At 34.3% G+C, this 11,705-nt stretch overlaps 1 protein-coding gene across 1 annotated transcript; it reads right to left on the minus strand.

Annotated features, from left to right (window-relative positions):
• Nucleotides 1-1,537: 1,537 nt before the first annotated feature.
• Nucleotides 1,538-8,908, minus strand: LOC111385335. Its single transcript, XM_023009719.1, has 13 exons — nt 8,697-8,908; nt 8,444-8,608; nt 7,216-7,314; nt 6,999-7,133; nt 6,812-6,880; nt 6,466-6,562; nt 6,276-6,378; nt 5,508-5,718; nt 3,766-3,879; nt 2,955-3,086; nt 2,706-2,786; nt 2,061-2,177; nt 1,538-1,900 (listed from the first exon to the last, which is right to left on the minus strand). Exons 1-13 carry the CDS (start codon nt 8,799-8,801, stop codon nt 1,799-1,801), a joined length of 1,530 nt encoding a protein of 509 aa, XP_022865487.1. The 5' UTR covers nt 8,802-8,908; the 3' UTR covers nt 1,538-1,798.
• Nucleotides 8,909-11,705: the final 2,797 nt, after the last annotated feature.

An 11,705-nucleotide genomic window follows, 5' to 3' on the forward strand; every position in this document is an offset into this window, starting at 1 on the left:
TACTTTGTTTTATATAAATTTATTTAGAGTTGTTGTTTGGCAAACACATATTGACTTAGAAACTCACTAGTGACTTGGTTTGCCTATGCACACTTGTGCATAATGTGCACATCTTTCAATCTCATCATTGCGGTTTTATCAATAAATCGGACTACTCGTTTCTAGCTAGGTGAATCCAAGTTAATTGTGATAGTCAGACAAATATGTAGTTGGCTTAAGTTGAATATACTCACGTTGTCACGCAAAGTATTTCTGTTCAAAATGTCAACAAGAATGCCTAATTCTCTTATAAACCTAATATCATCTTCGTCAATATAGGTTTTTATATGTACTTTTTCAAACAATATCAACATTCATGTCATTTCTTTTAAGTAGCTAACGATGATGGACGAAGTCATTTAATTAAAGTAAAAGTATAAACTAAATTAAGCAAATCGTGACAAAATAAAGTTCATAGATACATCGAAATTCAGGTTATAAACTACATGTATCATTTATGGAAAAAATAAAGAATGAAAAGACATAATATTTCTTTTTTCCCTTTTGTGCATATTCTGCTTTAGTGGGAATCGAAAAAGGAGTTGGAACTACACACCTGTCTGTCTTCGTTGTGAGCAAATGTGTTGACGCTAGGGGTTCTAACCGGAATAGGAATTGGATAAAATCGCTTTAACACAAAGATAACAAACTTTGAAAAAGAGAATCTAAAGGTTTTAATTCTAGATTAACAAGAACTTTGAAATATTCATAATGACGAGAAGATTCTTTCTTTCTTTTTTACCCTCGTCTCAAGATCAATCGAAGAATAGATCAATTATCAACTTATCTATTTAAAATTTACTTTTGATATGCTCGTCGCCACCAGACTTGATTTTAAGATTTTAAATTATTCTTGTAACATGTTGAACCGCCTCGTTATAAAACTTAAGTATTGTATAAGAATAAAATATTGTTTTAAGCATTCCTATTATAGGTTATTCAAGGGAATTAGAAAGCAGTGGGAATAAATTCTAGGACCAATATGTTAGTGTAAATAGTAGGGGACATTAACAGTATAATGTATATTTGTCATGTTATAAAAGATAAATCTTGGACTTTTATTCAGACAAAAAGGCGATTTCCTCACCGAGTTGTCCACCCATAGACACACACTACAGGCTGGCCATTCCATTAAGAAACAAAAGATAATTTATCATCATTATATATTTGAATACTCTAGCCATTTCAATCTAGCAATCTAATTTGTCACATGTCTATTACACGCGCGATAATTCAAGCAGGCAAAGAATACATTCCAAATCCTCATTTTCAAGCTATTACTAGCTATCTAAGAAGTCAGCCAACGATTAAACCAGTGACTCAATGACCTGATACCATCAAGTTGATGAATAAGTCATGTCCAACAACTATGATTCATAGTGTGTCTATAATGCATGCGACAAAAGTCAAACATAAAGATTTTGGCCCCAAATCCAATTTTTTTCTCATTAGGCCACAAATTGATTAATAATATTTTCGAGTTAAAAGGGCACAAGGCTGATCAATCATGAACATGTAATATTGACTATTAGCACCTTTAGCAGCCTCAAATACGTAACTAGGTCAGCCAACCGATACTTCAATTCCTAAAACATAAACTTGTAGGAATCCATAGACCATACACAGGAAATGGAAATATAGAATCACCATAAACTCGGGGACGATATTGTCTTCCCATCTCTATTTCAAAATGAAAATTATACATAACCAAAACTATCCAATTCAACTTACATGTTCTACATGGGAAATCTACAAAGTATCATCTTGACGAAGTCTCGGGTGGTTGAGATGCTCTTAGCTTCGCAAGTTGTGTTTGCCGGCGTCCTAAATGGAAGGAGGTCACTGCCCATACAAGGCAGACCTAATATGACAAACAGGAAACGGGTTAATTCTTTTTTGAGACGGCAAATAATTGAACTTGATAGAGTTGGTATATTATAAAGTATTGCTAGTAAAATCAGTAATAGATAATAAAGCAGTTAATCAATTTCATCATCACTAAGTTTAGTATGGTTACATACTGGCAATGCAAAGAGAGAAACAGTTGATGCTTTGCCATCTAGAGTGATGAAAAGTAGCTTATACATTCCAGCAGCAGTGGCATCTCCAAGCCTTTGAACAATTACATCTATGCATACCTGTGCAAAATTAACGTATACATCAAAATTTTATCGGGACATATGATACTAGTTGCATAGCATTTGTTTATTTATAAAATGTTTGGTATAGTGAATTAGACAACATTGAATGGTAGTAAAAAGAAAATGAAGTTAAAATTGTCTATTGTAATGTACACTACTATCCAGTGTCATGTACTAAATGTGCCCTTAATAAATAACTTTTTCTTTTTGAGTAATTTGAGAAATTCCAGCTCCACATAATATATGCATGCATAAAAATGAATTGTCATGAAACTAGACATCAAAAAAACATCTCCAAAGCTATTTTCTTGCGGACTCTCTTGAACTAGAAAAAGGCCATTAGCTAACATCATGGGGTCCTAGTATCTCAGCTTTAAATGGGCATGACATTATTTTATTTTGTTTTGCTAACACTGATACTCCGAGCTGAATGTATAAATATTCTATTAGCACCTTGTACACTAAATTTTACCTTGATAAACATCATTACAGTGAAAAAATATTAATGGATAAACATAGTCAAACCTTTGCTTTATACTTCTCATCTTGTGTAACAACAGTGAAAAGGAGCTCCCTTCCAGGCCTAGTAACAACATATGTAACCATCTGAAGAAACAGATTAGATAAATTTTCACATTTGTATAAAACAATGATCATTCTCATTTCAAACTAATAGCTATGACAACAATGAAAGCATATGAAGATTCCATAGAACTAGATGCAGAAAGGCATTGAGCGCAAAAGTTAAATTTTTATCATCCATGCATAATATACCTTCCGAACAGTTTCAGAGATGGCAACCGCAATCCATGATGGCCACACAGCTAAAGCAATCAGATTTATGAAGGCAACGACAGGTGCACAGCAAATAGCTATGGTAACCCCAGCTACAGTAAGGATGCGCCCCTGTGAGAAAAGTAAACAAATTCAAAAGATGATAAATAGTGTCTGGTACCTCAAGAAAAAAGAATCCGTACGTGTGAAAACCTAAAGTAAGCACAATTTAATGAACAAGCATGTGTTTGATTTTGGAGTATCGTATAGTTGAAGAAAACTTATGCAAGACTGAATGTTTGTCTAGAATGATTTTTCTTATATGATAGGACCTCCAACAAGATAGAAACTGAAAAGAGTAACGGGCTTCATGGCTAAAGGCCAAATGAGACAGAAAATAAAGGAAGAAGGCTTAGAGCAATACTTATTTGCACCACATATGAAGTCAATTTCTGGTGGCTATGGTACATTCTGCGTCCTACATGATGCAAGTCAAATTAAAAGTTACATTGCTCATCATTGATAGTATAGGAATGAAACACACACGAGGCCTCTTTGCATCTCTTCACACTTGATCTAGAGTCCTAGACATATACACTAAGCCCCCATTTGTTTAGCTAAATAAGTACATAAAAATCTAGATCAAAGTCAACAATTAATTTTAACTACACATTTTATGGGAATTATCAACATTTCATCTTTTATCAAAATCTAATAAAAATCCGATTTTAAAAAAAAACCATTGGGTTAGAGGTCCAAATTCTGAGACTATATTTGGGCTAGAAGTCCAAATTCTGAGACCATCACATACCGTCAACATAAGCTGTCCGGCAAGAATGAAAACAGCAATAAAGCTATTGATTTGAGCGAATAATCTTCTTCTGTCCACAGGGCTTGTTACTGTGGTGGCAATCACAGTTACTTTCTGCAGGCATATGAAGAAGAAATCAGTTACTATACTACAAATAAAACATCAGTTGAACCAGCAGGAGAACCAACATTTCAAACCTTCTACATTCCCCTCAAAAAGAGATTTAAGAAAGAAAACAATGCACAACAATGAACTAGTCTTATTCATGATAAATTAGGATTGGCTAAATTCTGCTCATTAATAGCTTCAAATAAAATGAGAAAAAAAGGTCGGTCAATAGCGTAGCTCCTGCTTTCTGCGATCTCCTTTCAAAAGGAGAGGCCTTCACATTCCTAATCCGGTAGGGCCAGATGGCTGCCCCAGCTTGGCAAATAGCATCCCTGGGTTCAATTGATCAAGAAAGGACGTTCCAACTAAAGCCTTTCAAGGTTTATCCATTAGCGATTCCCTTACAGATTGGAGTTCTTCCCAGCATAGAGAGTGACTAGAAGATCTAATGCAACCAGAGACCATGATAATTTTAGTCTACCTCTTTTTTCTATTTCACATCCTTTAAACCATTGTTACAAACTCTCCAATTTCAAGCTTTAATCATGACTAGATGCGTGTCACGACCATAGGTATTTGTGGGTGGGGCAATTTGCGAGAATGCAATTGGATAGACTTAGTTATAAAGGTTTAGAAAGAGAGCTTAGGCCTTGAAAAAGAAGAAACTCCAACTTCTATTGGATTTCCATTAGCACTTGATTTTGACGCCTTTAGGTGCTATCATAAAGAGAATGGCCTTATAACTATTGGCTTGAGTTGCATTTCTCATCTCGTGGAAAACCATTTACTTTCCGCTTATCCCTTTAGCGGATTCATGCAGTGCATATAAAATTTTATCATGATATAATGAGTTCATGTTGTAGAATACTAAATTTCTCAACATGGCTTATATACATCAGCATGGCCTCCCATTATTGCTCCCCACTAAAAAAGCGACTGAAAATCTCGAGAACCTTTCTGAACATTTGTTTTCACGAGGTGATTGGAAACTGAGTCTTCTTTTTCTTGTAGTGCTTCTATTTTACTATTTTGATCAAGAAAAATGCTCTTCCCAACTGGTCTTAGCTCTGGATGTTCATACAATAAAAAGAAAAGAGCATCTTGCGCAACCTCGGATGTCGGATCGTGGAACAAATTCCACATTGAACTCGATATGCTCTCTATATTTATATGAAAACATTTTTTCCCGTAAAATAGGTACCGTATAGCCATTGGTGCTCCGCATCTTCATTGAGATTTCAATTTCACTGGGTCCATGTCGAGAAAGCGAGATGGTCATTACACAATTCGTGCAATTTGCTAATTATGCGACAACGAATTTCGCCACCTTAGAACAGTTAGATTATGATGCTATTAAATTAAATTAGAAAAAACTTCTAAAATGAAAAAACCAGCCAAAATAATAAACATGAAGCCCCCGTTTGGCCCTCATTCTTTTCAAATTTTAATGGTTGGAATAGTGTTTTTTTTTTTTTAATGTGTGGTTGAAAAAGAATGAAAAGTTTTTATTTGATTGTAATATTATTTTATGGAAGATTATGTAGTTGAAAATAAGATAGAGAACAAGAATGAGAAAGAGAATGGGGGCCAAACGGGGGCGAATTCTTTTTAAGAGTAAGATCCTTTTCTCTTACCTGGAAGTAGAAGAAAGAGGAGACTACTGCACTTAACCAAAGGAATAATGCCACTTGTAATAAATAAGTTGATGATAATATAAGCTGCAATCCTTGAAGTATAGACCAGAAATGAGGCTTTGCCACTGAAGTAGATAATCTAGGGGAAGATGCTTTGAGAGCAGGTTCAGTCTCTTCATTGGCCACTAGCTGATTGTCAGTATCAGCATTTCTAATAGCCACAAAAAAAAACCAAATTAAAAAAAGATCAAAAGTCATAAGGTCCCTTCAGAGAACCTCTGTCAACTTCTGGAAAAACAAATACAATTTATATCATAGGTTTTTGGCTAGATCATCCATATTCGAAGTTGAGAGGGCCCTGGTGCAATGATAAGGTTGTTCCATTGTTACCTGGAGATTGTGGTGAAGTGGAACAAAAGCACCAATGAAAAAAAAAAGTCTACTTTCGAACACCTTTGAACTCATAGCCATTTTACAGTCATGTGCAAGGAAGAAATTGCAATGCCTTTCGAAGCAGAAGCATCTATCATTAGATTGAAGTCTACTTTTTTATCACCTTAATTTAAGATTATGAGTTCTCCTCATTCGTTGATTTTTATTATTATTATTATTATTTTTTTCATAGAGCATTTATTATTTTATTAAGAGCTAGAGATAAATATTTTTCCCATTGATGTAACCACCACCTTCTAATCCAATTATTTGCTAATCACGGAAATAGTACTTTTAATCACAGTAAGACATGAAGCAAGAAGTCAAGAATGAGACCTGATGAGAGAGAGTTCTTCCCGAAGATGGGAAATATCCTTGTTGATTCCTTTAGAAGACTGTGAAGCAAATTCCATCAGGACAGCAGAAATAAGGAGTAAATCTACAAGAATCAAGTTCAATATTACAAAAGACAGAAAAAGACATTGAAGGGAAACACGGAATCATGAGGCATAACAGACAAACGTACATGGACCTAACCAAGCCATTCCTGCTGCAAAGAGTGAACCACAGAGCTGTCCCAATGTAGCACCAGCACCAATAAACCCAAATAGTCTTGAACCTGACTGAATTCAAGAGAGTTAATTGTGCAAACAATTGAATTTATCCTGTAAATTTTGCACTCAGCGTTACGGATGTACTATCCAGGAACAAAAACAGTGGGCAACATAATGACTGTGATACACAGATGTGTCAAGTTGACAATGCACTCTCTTCTCTATAATAGAGTAAGATTTATGCTTAATTAAAATTATTAAATTGATGCGTTAAATAATGTTAAATTAGATTATGGATCTCAACTGCAACATACTGACCTCACTATCCATTACATCAATTACTCTCGCCCAAGTTGAAGAGATAGTTATAAGATTAAGTAGAGCCACCTGTGAAAGCAATGCACATTATTTTCTCTGGAGGAAACTTGAATATTGTTGGAAACAATTAACAAACAAAATTCATAATTAATTTTGATAGAAAATGGAAGCAAAAAAAGATCTTTACCCAAAGGAATAAACCAATCCTCACTGAAATGAAAAACCATCCATGTTTTCCCAAGCCACCAGAATTTGCTGGAATGGTTTGGTTAACCGTAATCTTCAGCTCCTCCTTTATCGTGGTCTTCACAGGAAACCATCCCTACATGGATTGATGGTCCAACATTATGCCTTGAGAGATATCCGATAGTAATAGACTGTGATTTTCTGTTTCGAAACCTTACCTTGAAATTGAAAAATGAACTTCCAGGAGTGGAGGAAAGCCATAGAATAAAGAATACAACAAGAGAAATGCTAAAAAATCGGTGAATCAAGACCAGAGCCTGGAATTGAAGTAGCAAAGTTTAGACATGACTTGCAGAGTTCATAACAAAACTGCCAAAACAATAATTTTGTCTATAACAGCACAACAAGTTGATAATACAATAAGGTAAGTGAAAATTCATGCTACAATCTACACAAAGAATCACACAATATGTCAATTCCAGTTAACTACTACCCTCATTCCTCAGATACTTCCACATTTGATCTTCAATCTTTTTAATTTTAGTAATGAGACATCCCCAACATTTTATTGGTTTCATTTCTTAGAAAATAATATATTGCCTCTCAGTTGATCAGTTGGACATAGCAAATAACTCACTACTATCTATATAAGACAGAGTTACAGAAATCAATCCTACCTATCACCGTTAGGAATGTGTGCTAGTGTACATGTGTGTGCAGCCAAATCTAAGAAAGAAGAAATTTTCGGATAATTTTATTTAAACAATAACTCAAAAACAATGTTTTTAGGATCGGTAGAGTGATCATATTTTCATATTTGCCTCAAGGTTGACAAGCTCTTAAGAGACTTTCCAATATTAAAAACATGATAGCAAGAAGGTTAGTAACTCGAAACAAGGTAATGCCAATAGGAAATTTCAGAACTCAATACACAGGAAAGCAATCCTTTCCGACGTGTAAATTGATAAGATCATAAGAAGGTTTTAATCATAGTTGTTTTAACTAAAAAAAAAGGATAATCCCATTTTTAAATTTGTAGAAATATTATCATGAAGGAAAAGATAAAAGATGCATGGTTATATGCAAGAAATTATGTACAAGTACATATCAAAGACATAGGTTTACGTTAATGAAAGGTCATTCATGTTTTGTGAAGTCATATTCTTCATGAAATGTTGTGTTATTTAAGTACACCACCCTGTAAAGAGTCAGTCACAATCCCAGGAAAACAACTATTAAAGGGTTTATAGAAAACTATATAAACGTTCAAGACATCAATAAGATTTGGCAAAAATTCTATATTATCCATTTTCACACAATTAGATTAAGAAAACAATCATTAAATAAAATCTCGAACTACACACATGGAATCAATAATTTGACTTAACTGAAATCGTCATCGAAGTGTTATCTCCACATAATTAAAATTGAAAAATTAATTCACACCTTTCCTTTAGAAAGATTCGGCAACGAAAAGATTAGAGTGGAAACTGGTGCAGCAACCAGTGTGAGCAGCAAAGATCCAACAAAAAGTCCCGGAAGAGCCCCTAATCCTAATGAAATTGCGCCTTCATCACGTAAAGGAAGCACCACAAAATATGCACTCAAAATCTGCAAACCCAAAACTCACTAAACATTAGTCACTCACAACGTAAGGATTCATATTCCATAATATGGATTAAAAAACTCAGAAACTTACGAAGAAGAAAGAGGCGGAGGAGTAGATGAGTGCAGTGATTTCGTTAGGATGGACTGTTACGAACCATGATACGATTAATTCTAGGCGAGATTTAGATATTATCATTGTAGGGTGATTGAATTGAATGGATTATTTGAAAGCATAGATAGAAAGATGAAATTTCAGCTGAAATTGACTTGGTCGGCTGAAGAATGAATCTTCCGTTTCAGTTTGAAGAGAAAGCGTTCATTTTTAGTTTTTACTCCCATCCTCCTCCAACTTTTGTTTATTTGTCGAAACGGCCTGTTAATTTTAGAATGACCGTTGATGTATCCAATTTATAAGGTCAAACGCCAAACATGTAATAAATTATTATTATATAAATAAAAAATCATGATTGGCCCCCAAAATATTGCACATTAGCAAGTTAGTTTCAACATTTCAATGTAATTATAAAATCATTTCACAAAGATCGTTATGTATAAAATTTTTGTTAAATTGTCTCATGGAGCTCACACGTCAAAAAGTTGGGAACAAAAAGTGAGAATGTGTTAAATTTCCTTTAAAACATTCATATATATTATATATATGATCTTCACTTTGTCTCTTCACATGATTGATTCATTTTTTGTCCAATATCAAATTACTCATCTAAAGGCTAGTGGGGGTTGGGGCATGAGTACTTGTTCCCTTATCATCCTTTCCCCTGATTGCGTTGCTTCTCTAATTTCGTCTAGGAGTTCAGCATCCTACATGGATCTAAACCGTGCAAAATATAATGCTTCCTTCACACTCGAAAATAGATACTGCTTTTTCTTCATTGGTTCTCTTGGAATTTTGTTAAAATTGGTTAAGTGAAACCTAATAAAGTTGATCCTGTATCAATTTCGACCAAATATTCGAATAGGTTTCAATAGTTAAATCATGTAAATGAATATACTAACTCGTTCTACTTGTGGAGTAGATGGTCGTAGTAAATTTGGAATCTTAAAACCAACTTAGGACAAAATGACAAATGATAAATTATGGTTCAAAGATAGGAAGAAAAACGAATTTTCAGCATATAAGACTGTCGCTTGAGCAACTGCCTGGCACGTAGCAAGCGGCGAGTCCTTGTTTTGAGTGATCAGCACCAAACCAGGCAGCCAGTGAATGGCCTAAAGGGCTGCGTACATTCATATGCTGAGTTTTGGAGCTTGTCTTTCCGACCACAACACCTCATCTTCTATAAATTAGACCCTCTAAATGGTCTGAAAATATCAATAACTTATTCTATCATTAATTTGCATCAAACACTTCTAAAAGATTGGTTTTCTTGCGTCAAAATCTTTGAAATAGTAGAGAGAAAATTCTATTAATTTCAAATGTACCATTTAGTCACGTTTTCATGTTCCAATTGAACACTTTCCATTTTTGATTATTTTCGTAGGAGAAGGTTATTCTTTTTACTTATTATTATTATTTTTTTATTATGGACCGCGAGAAGTTTGCCATTTCCTTGGATTTGAAGTGCTTCTACTACAAGGAGGTGACGTTGTATTTTGAAAGACAATTGTCAAGACTTTGTTAGAACCATTGCAGGAAAAATTCGTTTTAAAGACAAAATATTGAACATTTGCCTCGGTTAGCATTCTTCATATGTTCCTTTTTAATTTGCTGCAACTTTGTTTTGTTCCAAGTAAGCTGTTTACTTTGATTTTTTATTGTTTTAGGTTTCAATTTTAAATTTGCAAATGCACACACAATACACCAACAGGTTCTTCACTACCATTCTCTTTCTTGGCAGAAAATATGACAAATTTCAAGCTCCTGCTATTACTGTTGTATTTAGATTTTAGAGTATGTTTCTGTGAAATTCGTCTAGTTGAAGAAAGAGGCCCACTTTGTAAAGATGACAAGGGAAGTGTCTGATAAGTGTGTTTTTGCACACATATTTAGGTCATAAACATGACTTAATAACGAGCATAATGATTGAATTGTGACTTAATCTCGTTACATTTTTGAATTGTAGGGAACACCGATGAACATGGTGAAAGTCATGAGAAAAGACACGAAAAAGGACTAAAATGATACAAAGTGAAAATTCAAGGACCAAGGGGCAATTATCCAAAAGTTGACCCGATGAACAAATCAAGGAATTGATTGTACCAAATGTCAATTGATGATGTCTTGGGATGATGGAATGGAAAGAGTGAAGAAAAGAGGACTAGAAGTGAAATATTCAAGTAAAGGGACTAAATTGAAGAGAATAGAAGTTGGAGTCTACCATGCGGCCGCATGGTAGAACTCTCGTGCGGCCGCACGACTGAATGCAGGAAATTTTTGATGAAACATGGAATAATCATGCGGCCGCATGGATTAAAACCATGCTATCGCACGGTAGTCTTTCCGATGCGAAAATTTTCTTTTCTTATACGATTAAAACTCCTTTAGTAACCTAATATTCACGCGATATAAATATCAAAAAAGGTCCAGAAACGAGGAACGCATTGGGAGGCAGAAAAACACTTCTTGAAGAGGATTTGGAGCGCAAAAACGAAGATTGGCATATAAAATTTCAAGATTTCTTCAAGTTTTTGTAATTCAATGATACTTATTACTCAAAACCTGATGTATTTTGTTATTTTAACCATGCTAGGCTAGATTTTCATGTGTTAGGAGATCGATGAACCATGTAATTTAAACTTTAATATCCTAGTTTTGCAATTTGACATTAAGACACATTTTTATTGTTTTGAATGATTTATATGCAATTAATGTTTCCGCAATTAAGAGCTCGTAATTGTGTGAATTTGGGTGATTTATTCTTGCATTCGAGAGAATTGGAACAGGTTTGACATAATATAAATCATCGTAGGATCCGACAGAGGATAGAAGTATACCGCTATGCCCTACGTGAATCTTTAATTGTTCATAACATCATATACATTTTTACATATGTTCTTGTCATAGAAATATAGACCGGTGGTATGTAGAGATATGTTTGATACATCTCGAGAGAGAGTATTGGATAGACTTAGGAACATTGAT

Source organism: Olea europaea, unplaced genomic scaffold, assembly GCF_002742605.1.
Source record: "Olea europaea var. sylvestris unplaced genomic scaffold, O_europaea_v1 scaffold3130, whole genome shotgun sequence".
Taxonomy (NCBI): Eukaryota; Viridiplantae; Streptophyta; class Magnoliopsida; order Lamiales; family Oleaceae; genus Olea; species Olea europaea.